The 21,701-nt window shown below is 35.3% G+C and overlaps 1 protein-coding gene across 1 annotated transcript; it reads left to right on the top strand.

Moving 5' to 3' along the window:
- Positions 1-1,403: 1,403 nt before the first annotated feature.
- On the top strand, positions 1,404-17,815 carry Gmd (GDP-mannose 4,6 dehydratase). Its single transcript, XM_085949108.1, has 7 exons — positions 1,404-1,543; positions 4,493-4,687; positions 7,777-8,011; positions 8,510-8,742; positions 10,216-10,431; positions 13,269-13,814; positions 17,087-17,815. The coding sequence occupies exons 1-6, from the start codon at positions 1,478-1,480 to the stop codon at positions 13,398-13,400; spliced, it is 1,077 nt and encodes a 358-aa protein (XP_085805234.1). The 5' UTR covers positions 1,404-1,477; the 3' UTR covers positions 13,401-13,814; positions 17,087-17,815.
- The last annotated feature ends 3,886 nt before the right edge of the window (positions 17,816-21,701 follow it).

Raw genomic sequence — 21,701 nt, 5'->3', positions numbered from 1 at the left:
GTAATTAATCGTGTAGAATGTAGATCGATACTTATAAGGCCCGTTTCAGACGGGACGCTGGTATCGCGCTCGATCTAATATAGGAGGCCTTTGTATGTATATGAACGCCCCAGAGCTAATAAGTCAACCCGTGCCCAGTACACTTTTCCGTCGGCCGCTACAATCTCAAGCCGCCGATACACTTGTTTTTATTACCGCAGTCAGTTTTATGTTCTAATTTATAACGTAAAATTATGGAGCATTCCTAAACATAATACAAAGACTCCTTTAACCGAATACAAAGGCCTCCTATATTATATCGAGCGCGTCACCGGTGTACCGTCTGAAACGGGCCTAACATGAGCCTTGGCGCCAGTGTCGTGATGTGAGTTTTGTCGGTGTATTGCGAATTATTAGTTCTCAATACAGCCTTATTATCGAAAATAAATAACACAGCAGAACCACGACTTTATATTATATTAAACATTATGGACAATATGCACTTTTTATTGAAAATATACAATTTTTATAAGCATAAACATATCATTTAAAAAGTGAGTCCAAAATTTCATACACTTCACACATCTTTTACTTGTCGGGTTAATGCTCTTAACTTAACCAATGAAGCACCGAGTCAAGTGTCCTTGATCTAGTCACAATAACTAAGTTATCGGATGTATTTCAAATACTGTCAAGAAATTGCTACCTACATTAAATTTGATTTACATAATGGTGTAATGCCGTAACTAGTTGCTTAATTAAATTTAATTAAAAATGATTGACAAGTGCAAGGACGTCAAAACTGAAAGTTTGATTGCTCATTGCAACACATATAATGTTTTATGCACAGGTAAAGAAATATACAAAAAAATGCAAAAATATTGTTATTAGTTCTACCGTTCGTAGACTTCATTGCTTTTGAATTTCGCGCGCTTTAAATCTCGTTTGACGTTTGCATAAATATGGCAACCCTATTAAAATATGGCTGTCCATCTTTTTATTTTCTGAGATTATTAAGTAACTATTTTCATATTTTATAAGCAATTTTATTTAAATAAAATTTGTACTAAAATAATCTATATATTAAAAATAATAAATTAAAGAACTACTGTTTAATATTTTCATATATTATTAAATGGAAAATTTGAATCATTATCTGGCAGCCCTCAGCCGGCAGAATGACGTTTATAAAAATATGAAAAAATATAAACTGACTTGTCAAAACCACTTGACGAGTTTGATGCGTCTTCGTGATAACAGTATAGGCTAATTGACCGTAAAAGGCTGAAATTAAATAAAACAATCGCTTATTTACATAGTTGAGCGCGATGTATACGAGTTAAGCTGTGTTGGAGGCGTCAACTCCTTTGTTTTATGTTTACTTTACACGTTGCTGTATCGGATTGTTGCACGATTACCAGTGTTGATAAGCGGCCCGTCCCCGGCGCGGCTATATAACGCCAGTCGTGTGGCAAGTTAGACACGATTATACGACAAAATGTCATCACAAAGTGGAGAGCCTTCGGAGGCAAAAATTGCACTTATAACAGGAATCACTGGCCAGGTACGATAATACATTACATCGTTTATTATAGGATTAATTTAATTATGCTGTCTTATTTATGGATTTACAACAGATTCCAGAGAATTGTGTTCCGGCGCGAATTGTCCTTGATTATAAAGTACAAGTACCCACGGTGGCCTCGCGGCATAAGCGTTGGACTATCATGCCGTGGGTCCCAGGTTCGAATCCTGGGTCTGGCAAGTACACATATTGTTTTTCAATATGTGTGTGAGCCAGGGTATGGACCTAATAGGTTGAGCAAGTGGCTGACATCCATTTCTCGTAAAAAAAAAAAACTGTTAATACAAACCTCTACTCTGTGGAGGCCCATATGATCCTATTAGGATCGGACATGGTCGAAAAAAATAAAAAATAAAGTACAATAATTTAAATTTGGAATTAATTGTAAACGTCTTCTGAACTATGGTAAATTTTACCACAGACAATTCCACAATGTCGTCTTCTTTTATCTGCAAATTTGGGCTTGAAAGTAAAGGGAGACTGAAGCTATCATTAGGTTATACTCCTACCATCTACTGCACCCATGGTGGAGTATTCGCTGTGTCCTTATCTGAAACTATGTGTTTGATTCAGAGGAAGTATCCAATGAAGATTGGGCAAATTGCTGACAGTAATTCTTCATAAAAAATCCACTCTATGGAGGACCATAATAATATGATAATTTTAAAATTATTGTCATGTGAGAATGTCTATTTTCTAGGCTGACCAATTGTGAAATGATACATAATACGTGATAATGATAATAAAATGTATTTCCCAACTCGTTTTCTTCTGGGTATGCTATCAATGCAATACCTGTCCACCCGAAGAGTGATTGCTCTTTTAAAGCATTTCTTTTTACTTCTTCGTGGGTTCATTTACAATCTGTATATACTGGCAAATATTAATTTTCATTTTCCCAACAACATCACTCGTAACTCTACAGTCTTCAAGATACCTCGTCGCAGGACAGATGTTATGTTTCATGATGCTGTGTATCGTCAATTAACTTATTTGATGGCACCATAAAGGTTGATTTATTTTTTATTAACTATATAATGTTTGTGGACGTGTTAAATAGGTTAAATTTATAATTGTATATATTATCATGTTTCTTTAATATTTACCACAGAACAGATAATAAATAGAATACCAATAGGCTATATTCAATACGCCGCATGGTGAAGCAGGCGTTTGAATGTGTGAGTGTCCTACGAAAATGAAGCACGCATTATGCACGTGCAATAGTGTGTATAATACACCAACATTAAATGAGCGTAAATGCATAAACCGAGAGCAGTTTTCAGTATTCAACGTTAAACGTATTCTAGACACGTGTGTAAGTTTAACCCGGATTCTTCCTTACTCGAGTCGGTTACCTGCTATCGCCTTACCCGTTGTGTATTTCAGTTCCCATTATTTCTGAGTTCCCTGATATTTACATATACACATGCTGTCTTTTCTACTTTCTTGTTATTTGTAATTAAGATATTTTTATAATTTGTATTCATTATGTATTATGGCGCATTGGCCAATCGCTGTAATGCTGTAGTACTCTTTTTCTAAATAAATAAAAAATTAAAATAAACCAAAATGCAGGAATGAAAGAATTTAGGCAATCATTATGATGTTAGAAATACTTGTTTTTGTTGTAAGAAATAATTACTTTTTTGAGTGCAAACATAGAGTTGTTTATTAATTGATTTTGAATTTTACTATAAATTTTTTGATCATCGTTATGAAAAATTTTGGACTCCCTGTGACTGCGAAATTATTCGAACATTTTCAAAAAGGTTTTTTGATATTTTGTCTTGATATGGATTTTAAAAAACCTCTGAAAACCAACAGAAATTTTATATATCTTTCAAAAGATTCATTATATGGTGCTACGTTAAATCTGTCTTAACTGGATGTATGCCACAACCGCGTTTACGCGTTCTACAATTCCGTGTTCACAAGGCCGGCCATAGATATTGAGTATGTACATGCACACTAGCTCCAATCGATTGTTTTAAATAATTTAATATAATATTATTGTACAAGTGAAAGTCTTCGAGCACAATGCAGAACCATACTTAGGCGCGTAAGTCACTAAGATACTCGCCTAACTTTAAGAGGCCGATTTCGACGACCTAAGTTCAATGAGAAAAACATATATTATTCTTATTAGAAAATCTGCATTATGCTCTAAACTTTATATTATTCACACACTGTTAGAATCTCTTAAGAAAGCTCTTAGAATCATGGAGAAATACTTAACCGAAATATGTCTTTATAATATAATTACTTCATACATAATATGGGTACCGCCATACTAATACCTCCCGGCATAGCTTTGAAATGATACCAGAAAAATGTGTTAAAATTATTTTTGTTGTATTAATGAATACCTTGCTACATTTTTTACTCAAACTTGCAATATTTTCGTAAAGAATTTCATTTAAATAAACGGCTGACCACCTGTTCTAATATAAAGTACATCGAAATACCGATGGCAGCTATTTTTTTTTTTTGTAAAATTCATATTTTTAACTTGAATTAAATATTTACTTACATGGCGTAAAATAGATGATTTTATTATTTTTTTAATTGGGGATACGTAAATTATTTTCATTTTGAAAAATTATGTTGGTAACCTTTTACATCATTTTTTTTGTAACTGTTAACATTGTTTTCCCCTGATTAAAATAATTAGATTTGATTAAATATATTTAGGAATCATTTGAGGTAGGTGCCATGCGAAACGGTCTTTATCATTGTCATCTTCAGGACTTGCAATTTTAAACGGATTGTAACATTATGAATGTCTCAGTTAACTTCTATGCAGCAAAAACCATGAAACCAGATTATAATTTGAGGCTGGGTGTGTTTAAAACAATTAAAACAAGTCTTCTGTCTTGTTCTTCCTCTGTTTCAAATAATAAAAATTGTGCATTTTTGCATCATCAGGATGGATCTTACCTTGCGGAGCTGCTGCTTGACAAGGGCTACACGGTGCACGGAGTCATCAGAAGGTCGAGTTCGTTCAACACAGGCCGCATTCAACACTTGTACGAGGACCCGGCTAGCCATCGAGAGGGCCGCATGCAGCTGCACTACGGAGACATGACAGATGGAGGTTGTCTCACTTCAATCATAGCAAAGGTTCCCTTTCAATCACTTTAATAATTGAGAAGTTAAGTATTAAAAGAATTCAAGTGGAGATTAAATTAACCTTCAAGTTTGTATACGAAGTCATGTTTTCAAATGGTTCATTATTACTATACAAGTAAGCATAATGAATTTGTGTTTAGTGATGGAAGTCATATGAAAATAATATATAACAATACTTTACATTTATAAAAGTGGTACTGGGACAACTGAGCGCAAGGATAAGTGGGCGCCGCACTGTCGAATGAAATAAATAGACATTCATTACGATTTGGTACATAGAGAAAAGACGAGGAATTTTAATAAGGTTCTATCTACTACTTAGTAATTTTAATTCACTTTGCTCTTAACATAATGTTTTTTATTGCGGATTGAGAATTATTATGCCCGATGCTTCATATAAAAATAAAAGAATTCTCTTCTCATTGGAACTTAAACATATGCACAATTAAATCATTATGTACGTGTGCATATCTTAATTCTCACTAACTATTAAGGCTATTCTTCAGTTGAGGCATGGTCTAAAAAGATCGTAGCTAGGCAATGCGCGGATTGTGCAAATGACGCGTGCCGAACGAAATGTAATTTGTCATAAAAATCCAACATGCGTCCATTTAATGTTATATTACTAATAATAATAGTATATTCATTGACATGTTTTCTTTTTTAAGTACATACGTAAAGTTTTTTAGTCATCTTTACACGATTTAAGAATATTTTCATCCGACGCCATGACAAAACAAATCGACGTACGCACACTTCGACTATCAGTCTCCGATTGACGACGAGTGAGAAATTTCGTCGCATCTACTGTTGAAAATTATTTGCTGTTTCACTGAAATACACTCTTAAGTAATAATATATAAGTATATTTTTAAAGTACCTATAATTCACGAATGTCTATTGTCGAATTTCATTCGATTGTGTGGCGCCCAGTTGTCCCGGCGCCGAATTGTCTTAAACCCATAGGAGTCATGTAATGTAGTCTAATTTTGGAATCAAATGCATATAAAAGATTAATGCTATCGACTGATGGAATTTCAATTTAAATTATGATGGATTTGAGGATTTTACTACTAATTCCATTTGAATCGTTTTTAGCGATCCGGGATAAAAATGCAAGTGTTCACTTAAATTTCTCAAATGCTTGGGGAATTCAAGAATACCTTTCCTACTATCTTTTAATACGTTAATTTAATGTACAACGACTTGAAAGTAACTGTATTCCCTGTCAGTTGTATATTTATAGTGCCTGGCGAAACCTGGATCGCTAAAAATGATCCAAATGTATACCCAAATCAATTAGAATTTAAAATGCTTTTGACTTTTCATACAAATCGGTTACATGGCACTATATAATCACATGTTTTATTACGGTACATCTGCGTAGTCTGGGTTCCGTTCAATTTGCAGACTTGCAAAACCTATTCGACTGTTTAATCTGCAAACCAGCTAACTGCACTTTTGACCAAAAATGAGATTTTGATGGCATTTTGTTATAAAGTATGTTTTCTATGCTCACACAAAATTTAAAAATCCTAAACCTATAATTAAATGCGTTGTCGTTCTTCACACACAACACCCAATTGCAGATGTCAAATTTCCAATATCATAAATGGAACAACTCCGCCCTTTATATAAGGGAAGCTAAAATAGTATATTAATTCATAGTGAAGCTTATTTGTAAAAAAGAAATTCAAAGTGTATTTTTGGGATTGTTAAATTATAATGTTTAATCCTTCCTGAACAATTTGCCCAAATGGAGTTAGCTGGTTTGCAGATTAAGTAGTCGTATTGTTAAACAATTAACCATAATGAATTTTTAACTAGGTTATTGATGAAGTAACAAGAGTTTTACTCTGTCGGGGAATTTTTGTGGTATCAAGGAATTAAATAATGTAAATTAATGTATTCAGTTGTCAGTTAAGTAGTGAACGTCGCCGCCTAATCTCTCGCCAGTCTCCAAAGCGTTTAATATTTCCAAACAAACGTTACAGTTACGCACGTCAAATTTATTGCCATACCATTTATTTTAAAGTGTTTTATTATCGTACCTATTAGTTTACGTTAATGTGAAAATATGATAAGATAACTCTTGTATCGAAAGTATAGGCAGTAAAAAATATTTTTTAATATTGTCACTGTTCTGGCAGAAGACACTAATTCGAAAAAATTACATATTGAGATAGTTATACCAAAATGTTCCTAATTTCAAACATTACCGTCTGGAAACCTTCTTAATAAATAAACAGTCTTTATTTTAAAGTCATCCTTTTTGCGATTACTTAATAAACTCACATGATAGACCATTTCAAACATTTAAACAACTTCAAAGTCAAATTACTCAAAACTAGTATTCTCCAGTTAGTGTGTTCTGCCAGAACAGAGACGATATGCATGCACTAAAAAGTCATTTTGTAGAAGAAAAAACAATACGACGACTCGAACGACTCTGGTAGATTCGTGCCAGTATGCTTTTCCAATTAAGCTACGGACATCTTACGGAACTACGACGATTTTAACTAGTAGTTGTTACATGAAATGATTATCGAATTGCATTATAATGTTGGCTATCGGTTTTAGTATATTAAATTAAGGTAGGTATCAATTGATTCCTTAATCACTAACCGACGTCGCGGATCACTCCACTATTTAGTTTTTATAACGTACTTAGACTTGCTAATAATTTAATAAACTATTTCTTTTAATTTAATATTTACCAGACATCCCGTGTGGGTAGGCAAGTCATGTGTCGCTCAGGAGTTCACATTGTAAAATGGAGGAAAATTAAGAATTGAATGCTTTTTATTAATACAACTTGTGAAAGTAGATTCCGTGGAGACTCTAAATTCTTTTACACAAAAATATTCTTAACGACAAAATATAAGTAATCACTAAGTATTAATTTCACATACTTTAATTACTCAAATTTTGTTAATATTCAGACTGGCATTGTCTTTTTCATAAGATAATTTATATGAAATTAATGATTACAAAATACTCACGAAGATCACCGATTCATAGCTTGCTCCGCACGCATTGTTCCTCTGATTGTGGCTGTACGATCATATTTTTATTCACAGGTCCGACCCACGGAGGTGTACAACTTAGCCGCCCAGAGCCACGTAAAAGTTTCCTTCGAGCTTAGTGAGTACACGGCACAGGTGGACGCCCTGGGGACCCTGCGTCTCTTGGATGCGTTGCGTGCCACCGGAATGTCCAGCACAAAGTTCTATCAAGCGTCCACTTCAGAGCTGTACGGATCTGCGCCCGCACCACAGTCTGAGACTACTCCCTTCTATCCTAGATCTCCATACGGTAAATTTTTAATTTGTGTATTGCAATTGTATATCAAGCTCTCGCGATTGCCAAGTGGTAATGTGTACGTTTACAAATTTATGGACTTCTTCTTGGGTTTTGCAAATTCATATGTCGTTTCCAATGCGTGTTTGGACCCACAGCAGGAACCCAATAAACTGAGAAAGTTGTTAATAACTGTTCTCATGAGGCGACCTTGATCCACATCAGATTGTAGAGTTAATGGACAAAAATATCGTTGAATGTTATTTTCACATGGCAGAGGTCTTAGATGTGATTAGCCGAACTATAACCCCCTGCTCTTTCATGTACATATCTGTGGCCCCTACCCCAACTTTTTTCTTTTTCTCAGTAATGATTATTATGTTGGTTATGTATTTAGCTTCAATTTTGTATATAATATAACTTTTGCATAAACAGTAACGATTCTATAAGCGGAAATTTAATCTTCGTATTTCTAAAACTCTCATGTGATCCTTTAAATTTTATTTCAATCAGCGTGCGCGAAGATGTTCAGCTACTGGATAGTGGTGAACTACCGGGAGGCATACGGCATGTTCGCTTCCAACGGCATCCTCTTCAACCACGAGTCGCCGAGACGGGGGGAGAGTTTCGTGACTCGCAAGATCACCCGAGGCGTCGCAAAGATCAGTCTCGGTCTGCTCGAGTGTCTGGAACTCGGAAACCTGGACAGCCGGCGGGATTGGGGACATGCCAAGGACTATGTTGAGGTATGCATTTTCAAGGAAAAAAGTTTCAACCGTGTTACGTATTTGTATGCGAAGTAATAGGCATTTTATTTCTACCATTGGATTATATTCCATGAACTTGTGTATAAAATGCTGTTACATATTATTTTCATACGAATGTTAACGTTTTAATACACACTTGGATTTTTTTAATCCTCAGCTTTTTGTCTTTTCTCTAATAATTATGTATGCAATCGGCGCAGGATTTTTAGTTTGATTTTTAGTTTGATTTCCATCAAGTCTTGATGATGAGAAGTCTTTCACCCTAAATTTATAACTACTGAACACTGAATAATTTCCCATTATAGCAACCAGGTCGTAACTAATGTTCCCTGAAAGGTGACACCTACCAAAAAGTGTCCGCACACATGTTTTCATCCCCCGCACAGTCCTCACACAAAAATATTGTAGAAGAAAGTTTCCTTTGCCAGATTTTAGTTTTGCTCAAATGCACAAAACCATCACATGCACAATTCTTCGACTCATTTCTCGGAAGGCGAAGGTCAAGTGCGACTAACGCGAGCACGTAAGTGAAATTTTACGACAAGCGGGATCACTATATCTGTCCTGTTCTATCGCGTGCCAAAGTATACGAAAAGAAGATACATATTTTAGTGTTTATCAATGACCACCTATATGCCGGGTCCTCTACATTTCTTAGTCTTTGACATGTTTCAACTTGCAAGAAACATTGTCAGTACAGTCTCATGTAGTCCTTATTGTGAAAACATTACAGTTCTTACAATACAGCAACCCTAGTTACGCCACTGCTCAGATGCGTTGATGACCCGCACACTCAATCGAAAAATTAGAGGTAACGTTGGTCCATAACATCCAATCATTTTATCTGATTGTGGGACAGACTTGAGATCATCTTCCTTTCGACTGACATATCGGAGACATTCCCGGAAGATGTGATTGTCATTCTGTGATTTGCCAAACAAGCATTGTCGGCTTACTGCTAGAGAATATCAAGTGACAGTTCTTTGACTCAAAATTGCAAGGTTTTGAGTTAATGATGCATTCAATGTAGGAAGGCATTTCGAGTGCTTAAAGTCAGACAACGTTATCTACAAAAAAGTGTTTTTTTTTTTTTTTTTTTAGATAACGTTATTTTACATTTATGGCTACATGATAGTCAAACAACGTTATGTCAATCTTTTCTAATTTCTTATTAAATCGTCAGTAAAGTTTAACGCTAACTACATAAGTTACCCTTGTTTTCATATTTTTTTAAAGCTATCCCTATAAATTTTAACGTCATCATAAGCAAGATAAATGTACAATACACAATAAATTATAAAATATTAACATTAGGTTTTAAATAAACATTTCCCTTGTTAAGTTACAAGAATCTAAAATAACGTTTTTTGGCTCTCCTGTAAAGTTGCACTTTTGTAGATAGTGTTGTTTGACACCAAGCCCTCGATTTAATGTAACTTATATTATGCACAGGCCATGTGGACAATGATGCAGCAGGAGAAGCCCGGCGACTACGTGGTGGCGACTGGCGAGACACGCTCGGTGCGAGAGTTTGTGGAGGCGGCTTTCAAACACGTCGGCAGGAAAGTGCGCTGGGAGGGGAAAGGAGAGGACGAGGTGGGGCGTGACGCCAGCACTGGCCAGCTGCTCATCAAAGTCAACCCCAAGTACTTCAGACCCACGGAAGTCGTGAGTGTTTTATATTAGTTTGATTGATTTTTAGGCATGAAGCACCGATGACGTCAGGTAGAATGGTCATGATTTTAGCAGTATTGCCATATGGCATCTTCGGAGCCAAAGATCTTTCACAATACACTCTAATACTATAGACGATTTGGCACCAATATTTGTGCATTAGGGACAGCTGGACAGTTACCATCTCACCGCCTGTGAAAATTAATGAAATGCATATTAGTACATGTACATAGGACTTAAATAGCATGTAGTCAACATAAGTCTAATATAGATTTGGCGGTAGATGAGGTGTGTGAAGATAAAGTCGTTTGGATGCTGTGAGGGGAGAAATTATTAATTGTTACAAGAATAAATAAATACAAAATAAAGACGACAGCGTGAGGTTATAATCGCGGGTACGGATGTACTGATGAGATCGGTGTGATCGAGAGGTTGATTATAATAATGAACTGAGAGACTGGACTCGAGTGAAATGACGGTTGACTATGTCGAGTGACTTGACTCAATGTGAGAGTGGTAGTGATAGTGAGGATTTATGGATTGTCCTTCCTATTTATAGAAATGCAGTGCATATATTACAAGAGACATTGTCGCAATTAACAAATCATGATAGACCCAACTGATCTAGTTAACATTGAGGAAATGCTGATTATTGTTTTCGCTCTATTGTTTTGTTTTAACAAAACATACATTGTCACCCATGTAATGCTGAATGGTATGTTTGCTACATAGAGTACATACCTAAACTAAAAAATATTGATGGGTGTAGTTTTAGTGGTTAGTTGAATATAATACATGAGGCGCCGAGTCGCTAAACTGGCTCCTGGCGATTTTTCGATAAAATGAGTTTTGAATGTACTTAGATGCTCTATCGATAGATCTATCGACTTTTTCAATTGAGAGTTTCAAATTACTCCCAATTTCATCAAAAAATCAAAATGAATATTGACGTGAGTCGCCAAGCGCGCTCTTTGAAAAAATATGGAGTCGCTAAATTGTCTCTTCTTAACCGACCAATCAGACGCCGCCATTCAAATACTGATTTCAAACGTACGGTAAAATCTCTATACAACCGCGTCAAACCGTTCGCGTCTGTGCAGTGAGAAAGCCTTGATTTTGCTTCGTCTATTTGATTGTTTTTACTAATTAATAATGGATGTTTCATTAGTAAGTGAAACGGAATCTCTACCAGGAGAATCAAGGAAGCGTTTAAGAAATCCAGCTGGCTGGAAATGTAACGTGTTACGCCAAGAAAGGTATTTAAAAATTGACATTCCTAACATTAATTTTTGCTATAGATGTTTCAATAATCCAGTGGTGTTTCATAATATTATTTTTTGTTTCGTACGCTTTTTTTTAATTATGCCGTAGATACATAATATTGTATATTTAGCGTGATGTAATTATTATGAGATCTATAAGTACAGATTTTTAACATATTTTGCTTGTTTCAAAAAATAGTATTGGGACCTTTAATAATTGGACATTATTTTTTAATCACTTGATGACTTATAATAAATTGATTTAAGATAACCGCCATAAATTTCATTATATATATAACATATTTTGCTTGTTTCAAAAAATAATATTGGGACCTTTAATAATTGGACATTATTTTTTAATCACTTGATGACTTATAATAAATTGATTTAAGATAACCGCCATAAATCTCATTATATATATTTACATAATATCTAAGTATAGTCATTATTTTATACTTTTGTATATATATTTTATTAACCTCTATCTTTACTTTTTATTTTCAAAGTTATTAATTATTGTATTTTTCATAATTTGTTGCAGATATTCATCTAAAAAATTGCCCCAGTATCCTCAGTGTAATCATGACACTAAGAACTTCAAGGGCAGTTCATTAAATGGAACTGATATTAGACATTTCCATACTGCATTTTATGGAAAGGCAGTGAAACTTGCTCAAGATACATTTATAGTGAAGTATTGTAAAGGAGTTTCAGTGATGTCACACAGTGGGGCTGAAAGAAAAAAATCTTTTTAATTTTATAGTGACCTACCTACTTTTAATTCCTCTCTCCACCTTGGAACAACTAGATCATCAATGATTATGCTTTATATGTATGTGTTATTGGGACCATCACTTATTCACATATTTGTTATACTTGCGTTATTTCTTGCTCGCTTCTCATTAATAAACACGATTCTTTATTTTGAAAAAATGTTTTTTTTTCTATGTACATACATACATACCTACCGCTATAAATGCTAAAAAGATGCAATGTAAAAAAGGATTTACCGTGTAGTAGGTAAGTATGGTGAGAAAATATTTGTTTGGCAAAATAAATTCTAAAATATCTATATTAATTGAAATAAATACGGCCCGCTACTGAACAGTCATTTCCGGCCGACCTTATTCCATAAGTGCCAAACTCGACTCTATTGACATGTAACGTCAAAGTGTGAGTCACAAATTTGGCTCCTTGTGACAGCGAGTGGTGCAAGTGTGCTCTCCGGACAATTAAAATGCATTTATTTGGAATATTGGCGCATATAAATTGAATTTGACGTTTTAATTTACTATTCCATATAAACCGGAAACTAGAAAATAACTTAAATTACACTTAAAGTTATCACACTGCCCATAACAGTTTTTCGTGATTTACTCAAAACTCAAAAAACCCCCAGGAGCCAGTTTAGCGACTCGGCGCCTCACATATAACACTTGCTAATTATATATACTTATTTTACTGCGCCAAGATGGCTATTGTCCAGATGGTGTCCACAAATCTCTTCATTCCCTATTTGCATTACGGTGATGTTACTTTTTTGTAATTGTTCGATGGCAATCATTTCAGGATCTATTACACGGAGACGCGACAAAAGCGAAAAAGGACCTTGGCTGGAGTCCCAAGGTGACCTTCGACGAACTAGTGAAGGACATGATGGACTCCGACATCGCCCTTATGAAGAAGAATCCGCAAGCATAGGTGCAAGTGACCGCTGGCTGTGAAATGACAATTACAATTAAACAATTACGTTCCAGAACTGTGATTCAAGAGATGCATAATAATTATTATCGTTGACTTTGATTTCGCGCTATGGTCTACTTTGTTGGCTTCATACCATTGCTATGCAATTGTCTACTTTGTGATACCGATTTTGCACATTTTGAGTTGAATTTTTTCAAGTTAAATGACCATCTCCTTAAAAAATACTGTACGGGAAAAATTATCTCAAAAATAAAACTTTATATTGCTGGCAAGGTCTACGACCTACGTAATGAGAAATTTTATCTTTGAGTTTGTATGATGATTCTCTCCGGATAAAATTTTTCAGATCAACCAGTATAGCCATATATGCCAGGTGTTGTTTTGAAATTTGGAATTAAATCATCATCATCAGCCTGAATCCATCCACTGCTGGATGAAGGCCTCTTCAAGTTGCTTCCACTTCTCTCGGTCCTGTGCATTGCGTTGCCACGTACTTCCGCAGAACTTTATCATTTCATCGATCCAGCGGCCTCTAGGTCTACCTTGTGGACGTTTTGTACTTCTTGGATACCACTGGATGACTAGATTTGTCCAACGATTGTCTCTTCTTCGAGCTATGTGTCCAGCCCATCTCCATTTAAGGCTTTTAATAAACTTTATTACATCGCAAACCCTTGTCTGCTTCCTTATCCACTCATTCCTCTTTTTGTCCTTTCGCGTTATGCCCAGCATGCACCTCTCCATACCACGTTGTGCTACTCTAAGTTTCTGGATCTCTCTTTTACTTAGGGCCCATGTTTCACACGCATATGTCATCACGGGAAGCACACACTGGTTGAACACTTTGCGCTTTAGGCACAGTGGAAGGTCACTTTTGAAGACATTATTCAGGCGGCCAAAAGCACTCCAGCCTAGCTTTACTCTGCGAACAATTTCATCAAATATACATCCATCTATAGATACTTGTTGTCCCAGATAGATGTAGCTTTTCACCTGTTCGAGCTGAGTGCCATTGATGAGGATCTCTTTTTGGCCTGCAAAGCAGTTGAACATGACTTTCGTCTTTGTTACATTTATTTTCAAACCTACTTTGTTGCTTACTTCAGCGAGTTCCTGCATTCTGCTTTGGAGGTCTTCTGAGTCTTGCGAGAAAATTACTATGTCATCGGCAAAGCGCAGATGACTCAGGTATTCTCCATTTATGGGATCCCTTTGTCATTCCAGTCAAGTTGCCTGAATAAGTCTTCAAGGGTAGCTGTAAATAGTTTAGGTGAGATTGTATCACCTTGTCGGACTCCTTTGCTGATAGGAAATCTGCGCGATGGTTTATGGAGATTTACAGATGCTGTTGCGCTACTGTATATATTATTGAAAATATTTATATAGCGTCCAGGGATTCCTTGTTTTCTGAGTGCGTCGAGTATTGAACATTTCTTTATCGAATCAAACGCCTTCTCATAGTCTATAAAACCCATGCATAGTGGCAGTTTGTATTCCTGGTACCGCTCTATGATTTCTCTGACGACTTGGATATGGTCCATAGTGCTGTATCCTCCTCTAAATCCGGCTTGTTCTCTCGGTTGGTTCTCGTCTAGTACATTTTGCAGACGGTTTGAGAGAATTTTTGTGAACGTCTTGTAGAGAATAGGGAGTAGACTTATTGGACGATAATTTGCTAGGTCTTCTCTGTCACCTTTTTTGTGAAGAATGACAATGCTGGCATTTTTCCATACCTCTGGGACATCCTCTTTGCATATGCAGGCTGTGAACAATTGTGCAAGTACTTCATTTGCATCCTTTCCTGCTTTTTTGAGGATATCTATCGTTAAACCGTCTTCCCCGGGGGCTTTCCCACTTTTCATGTAATTTAAAGCATGGGTTACTTCCCAGGATGTAATTTCGGGAGTATGGTCTTCCGAATTTCCATTTCTCTGAAGATCTAAGTCTATAGTCGTATTGTCAGTGTCATCACTGTAGAGATCGCTGTAGAACTCTTCAACTCGGCTTAACAAGTGTTCCCAATTTCTGACGATAGAACCATCTTTTGCTTTTAGTGCTGTGATTTGACGTTTTCCTATCGACAAGCATTGCTTGTTTTTGTTTAGACTTCTGCCTGCTTTCACAATTGCTTGTATGAGGTTTACATTGAATTTACGAAGGTCTTCTCTAATCTTCCTTCGGAGGGTTTTGCAAAGTGATGAAAACTCCATATCGTTTTGTGCCTGTCTATCGCTCTTGGTTTTCCTTCTCTGCTCCATAAGATTCAATGTTGCCTTCGAAAGCTTGGTGGAAAGTGTAACTTCTGAGTTTTTTACGCCTATTTTTTCTGCACATTGTAGAATAATATTCGTTATATCCTCCGCGTTGGATAGGGAAACGGTTTCGTTCTCATCTAAGAAAGCCGATAGTGCATTTTTGAGTTCATTTTGGAATTCAGTATTGTTCTGCAGGTATACGCGAGCATTTGACTTCTTCTGCAGTTTGGATCTTTCTGATTTGACGTTCAATCTTATCTTACATCTCACCATCCGGTGATCACTGCCGGTGTTAAACTGATTGATCACTTTACAGTTTAAAAATGTATATTTTCTGTCAGTGAGGATGTAATCGATTTCGCTGGTCCTTCCTGTCGGGCTTCTCCATGTCCATTTACGTGTAGGTTTATGTTGAAAAAAGGAATTCATGATGTGAAGATTGTTGGTTTCAGCAAACTCCACAAGCATGTCCCCTCTACCATCCCTTGAGCCATGTCCGAAATGTCCGACCGCTACGTCATCTCTTTGGTATGATCCAATACGTGCATTGAAATCTCCCATTATGATGTTGAAGTGGCATTTACTTTTATTTTTCAAGGATGTTATTTCCTCGTAAAACTCTTCCACTTTTTCATCAGGATAACTCTGTGTCGGAGCATATACTTGCAAAATCTGAATGCGGTACCTAGCATTGATTTTAAGTATCACGCTTGCGACCCTGTCAGAAATGCAGTTGAACTCGACTATGCGGTCCCTCCAGGCTTTGTTGACAACAAATCCAACACCGCTCGTGCGTCCTTCATCGGTTCCTTTGGAGTACAGCACATGTCCGCTTTGTAAAGTAATAATACTCTCACCTTTACGCCTTACTTCGCTGAGTCCGACAACATCCCAGTGGATATTCCGGAGCTCTTCTTGAAACTCTACAAGTTTGGCATCGCTGGACAATGTTCTTGCGTTATATGTAGCAATGGTCATCTGTTGGCAGCCTTTTCCGGGTCTCCGGGGATTTTTAGCACCCTCTGCCTTCCTTCGCTGATCGCTGCCGTGATCAGTATCAGGTTGGCCTCCGGAGAATGAGGGCCGGGTTCTAGAAGTTTTTGTTTTCATATGAAGGTTTTGGACATAACACACCACGCTGTCCAGACGGGTTGGTGTGTGGTTTTTCTGTCTGGGTGATCCTTCCCGTAGCCAAAGGTCTCTCGTTTTAAGGCGCCAGAGTTTCGCCTTGCACCCTTCTCTATTAGCTACAGATAGTATGTTGCGTTATACAGCACATTATCTGCATTGCCCGGGGGACGCCACGCGGAGGCTAGAGATAGGATTTGCTGACTTTCTTGGACAGTGGCGTCTCAACATTTTTTAGAAGTATACCTATTGGCATCGGTATACATCATTGAGGCCATAGTCAGCCTTTGCCCACCTCAGAAACATACCTAATACAAAATTCTCAAAGAGATATTTAGTGTGGGGCCGGGATTCAAATCCGCATCCATCGGATTCTGGTCTATGTGTTTTACCAATTTAGCCATGTGCAATCTACCTAATTACGATAAAATTAACTAATAGTCACGCGACTGAAGCGTTTCTCAGATTTTGATAATATCAGCGAACGGCTTTTGTGGTTTGTATCAACCTTGACACCTGGATCTCTCCAAACGTAAGTTTAAAAAAAATTCCAATGGGTATGTTTCTGAGGTGCTTGCGAATTATGTATGTTCAATAAAGAATGTTGCATTCTTAAATCTTGTGAATAATTAATCGTTAGCAAATATGCACTGTCCACAGATACAATTCTTTTTTACTGTCATGTCTCAGAGCCTTCAATGGCTACATGGTGTGATTGTAAAAGTTAGCAAAGGCAACATAATTTTCCACAGGTTGGAGAATCGTGGTGTAATTGCATTTAATAGCTTTCCGTGCTATTGTCTCGGTACACAAGACTGTCTCCAAGAGGGAGACGCTTTGATGATTTTAAGATACATTCTTCGAAATCCTCGGAGGCTAAATTTGCCTACAATGTGAGCGTGACTATCTGACATGTTTTGTTATACTGTTCGATCAGAGTATGCACTTCAATTGTATTGTAATTAAATAAATTTTATTTTAATTTCTACTTTGTATGTTCCTAAAGAGTAAAGATGTTTTGATATTATATATATATTTTTTCTCTATCACCCAATATAATTAATAATGATAATAATATTATGAATATTCAATATTGGAAACGGCCAGTATTAATAAATTGTACGGCACACTGTACTGTTAACAATTCAATACGTGTATTAATTAAGGCGCTAAGTATTCTACAAAATATTCTACATACCAACGCCAATAACTTCAACTATAGTCTAAGTGCCTCAAGTAAGTCAAAAAAACAGAGCAAAATAATTAAACCTGACGACGTTGTAAGTCCGTTGGCGTGTTTTATTTATAATGGTGTAAGTAGCACTGCAGTGATCAACGGCATTCAATATAAAATAGCTGACGATGGTGTGTTGACACTTGCGAGTTCTTAATACCTAAAATTATAGAAGCTGCCGTGATTGCTTCACACTGTAAAACTACATTTTTCAAAAGGTCTGCTTCATGAAATTCTACTGCAATCACTCGGTATTTTGTAACTACAGGTAATACTACTTTTTGGTACTTAGAGCCTTATTTAATACACGTATTCAATTATGAACCATTTCTTTTGTACAGCAGGGCACTTAATTGCGTTGTACAATAAAGGTTCAAATATATTATGATCACGTTATGTGCTATCACGGTAAACTGCCGCTACGTATAATATCGTTTTTCGTGGTATTTTCCATCCCGTATCACATGTTGGACCTTTAAATGAACATTGTCAGTTAGCAAAATCTGCCGAAATCGCCAGAACAACAATGAGGCCACCTCACGCGTACCGCGCTGCATTGACACATGCGTGACTCGATGAACATTTTTTATCGTTTTCTACATGCCTACACATTTTCGACTCATGTCAAAATCGCGTGTTCTTTGTTTTTAGTGTTTTTTTCTATGGATTTTCAATTAAATTATTATCTATTATCTACGGTCTGCAGGTTGGGTTCTGTTCAAAATATTATCTATGGATGCAACATTGCAAGTAATTTTAATGCATGCACATGTAGAAACTGTAAAAATTAATTTAAATTAGCATAAATAATGAATAATAATTCAAAATACTAATACATTAGAGTTAGCACTCTCCATCATTGAATTTATAGAGATGGTGATCATTCAAAATATTCTGCGGAATGATGAAACCATAGACTAAATTTGTCGCCGTGACAGCATATAACGTGATAATAATGTATTTGAAGCATAATGCTCCTCAGTATTCCGTAATATAGACAAGTTTCTTAATAATTATTATACACATACAATATTGTTATTAGAAATGATTTTAAATACTGCACAAATTAGTAATAATCATAACGTTTTAGTTTGTATTAGAAATACACATATACAGCCATTGTGCCAACAGCCATTTAAGCTTGTTTCTATTCGTCTGGGTTACTTTGCAGTGAATGTGAAAAGATTTACGTTGGACAGATTTTAATATTAAGATGAATATATTGGATGTAATGATAAATTTTTTTTTTTTTATTCAAAGAATATATACACATCAGTGGCGAGAAGTGGAGGTAGGTTTTTAAGATCCGACATAAATAATGCATACTAAACTTTGTCAATCATTCATATTTGTTTTCATTGAGCTATAGTAGCTTAGGTATGTTATGGGCGATCTGACAAAAATAGTGCACACTTATTTTTAGTTGTATTACGAATACATATTGTCTGTTCTGACAGAACACACTAACAGGAGAATACTAGTTTTGAGTAATTTGACTTTGAAGTTGTTAAAATGTTTGTAATGGTCTATCATGTGAGTTAATTAAGTAATCGTAAAAAGGATGACTTTAAAATAAAGACTGTTTATTTATTAAGAAGGTTTCCAGACGGTAATGTTTGAAATAAGGAATATTTTCATATAACTAACTCAATATGTAATTTTTTCGAATTAGTATCTTCTGCCAGAACAGTGACGATATATGTTAGTTAGTTTTTTAAAATTTATTAAGCCCTGTCTAATCAAACCATAATAGAAAAAAAATATTCTTCTATCAATATAATATTTAAAATTATGTATGATCCAATGGCATAATTTTAAGTATTATAAGTAGCCGACTATTTTTTGATTATTATCTATAATGGCTTGGTTTACGCAGGGTTTAATTAAATTTTAAAAACTAACACTATCGGTAAATTGTAGTCTTAGTTCAATGAAAACAAATACATATGACCGACAAAGTTTAGTGTGAAATATTTATGTCAGATGTTAACAGCCTACCTCCATCCTTCGCCACTGATACCATACTAAACAAAACTGCATTTTAAGAATAACTTAGCCTGTTTCTCGGCTTTAGTTATATCCGCATACGTACTATGTATATAAATTAATTAATATAACTAATATTCTAAACGATTTGTTGATTTACATTATATGTATGCCAACTCTACGGGTAATAAATAAATGTATGCCAATTGCCATTTTCTGATTATCTTTTGGTTCAGTTAGAAGTACATTATTGACAACAGTTGATAAGTCTCAAAATCATGTTATGGAGTAGTTGCAATTTGATAGTTTGACATGCCCTGTAAAATCAGGCATAATTATAATTTCTTTGTGCTTTATGTGCATGTTCCATATTATTATATCGGATAACCTTGAATTTTTTTTTGAATAATATATAGACATAATCTGTGAGTTGACTTACCAGGTTTTGGCAGTGTCGGTGTCGTCGGTGTTTTATAAAAAGGGCGAATCAACCATTTTGGTGAAATTGAGATTTTAATGAAAAAACAATATGTGTACTCACTAGCTTTGTTGTGTAAAAACGGCGAATTTGTATCACCACAGGGAAGTACTTAAAAACGATAATCGTAAGGGCGAATATCCATTTAGTATTGCTAATAAAAAGTGAATGTGACATATCAGGCCTTTTAAAATATTATATTATAAGGACAGTATTTTTTCTAAGCTTTATTATAAACATTTATAATCATCCACGGGTAATTAACAAATAAATGTCAAACGTTAAAAATCCTCCTGTAAAATAGCATTTTGGTTAATTCGCCCTTTTTACAAAACATCGACGATCCATTCAGTCGAATTGCAAAACCTTTTTATCAATATGGTTTAAAAATGCCGAACATCAATGTTATTGACTATATTACAAAATAAAAAGAACTTTTTATATACGTTTTTAAATTTTCTGTTGAATTATTATGCTCAAACTTGTACTTGATATGAAGTAAATAAAAAACAAACACAAACAAATACAGAATATACTGAAATGTCATTTTGATTTCCATAGTAACGCACGTATATATTAATAATTTAGTTGCTAAGATCACCGCCTTAGCAACCAATAATAGTCTTTTACTTTTTACGGATTTTTCTGAAATAACTCTCCATATAAAACAGAATTAACTGAAAATGAATTCAATTCTGCTTAAAGATGGCTAAAAGTATCAAAAAAATGCATTGGCATCGTGTTCTGATATATTCTAAAAGTTTCAAATGTCTAGCTAGTTGGAAGTTAGTTAAAAATCGATTGCAAGATTTGTACTGGACAAACAAGAATACTAGCTAATAAAAACGTTGTAATAATATTTTATTTTATTGACACTAATTTCAATTCGAATTGTATGATTGCTTTTGTTTTGAAGATAATATAATGAAGAATTGATATGAAATTTGAAAAGAATGACATGATATCAGTGACAAATAGTCTCGCAGCTTGAGTGTTGATTGGTCATTGAACTGGCCTTGTGTCATTGCGACTTTGTGTGATCGTAGTGCCTATTGGAGTGAGTATTTCTGATGTATTCACGATCGCTGCATGGCAGATACATCCCCCTGGTTGGAAAAATCTCCAAACTTTCAAATAGTTTTTGCTGGGATTCGATAAATATAATTAATTATATTATTTCTCATTTCGTTGTTTAATTATTGATGATTATAAAAGAG

The sequence above is a fragment of the Rhyacophila brunnea genome, unplaced genomic scaffold (assembly GCF_057557595.1).
Source record: "Rhyacophila brunnea isolate RB1 unplaced genomic scaffold, BYU_Rbru_1.0 scaffold_21, whole genome shotgun sequence".
NCBI lineage: Eukaryota > Metazoa > Arthropoda > Insecta > Trichoptera > Rhyacophilidae > Rhyacophila > Rhyacophila brunnea.
Note: the sequence above shows the minus strand (reverse complement) of the source record. Positions and strands in the feature narration are given on the sequence as shown.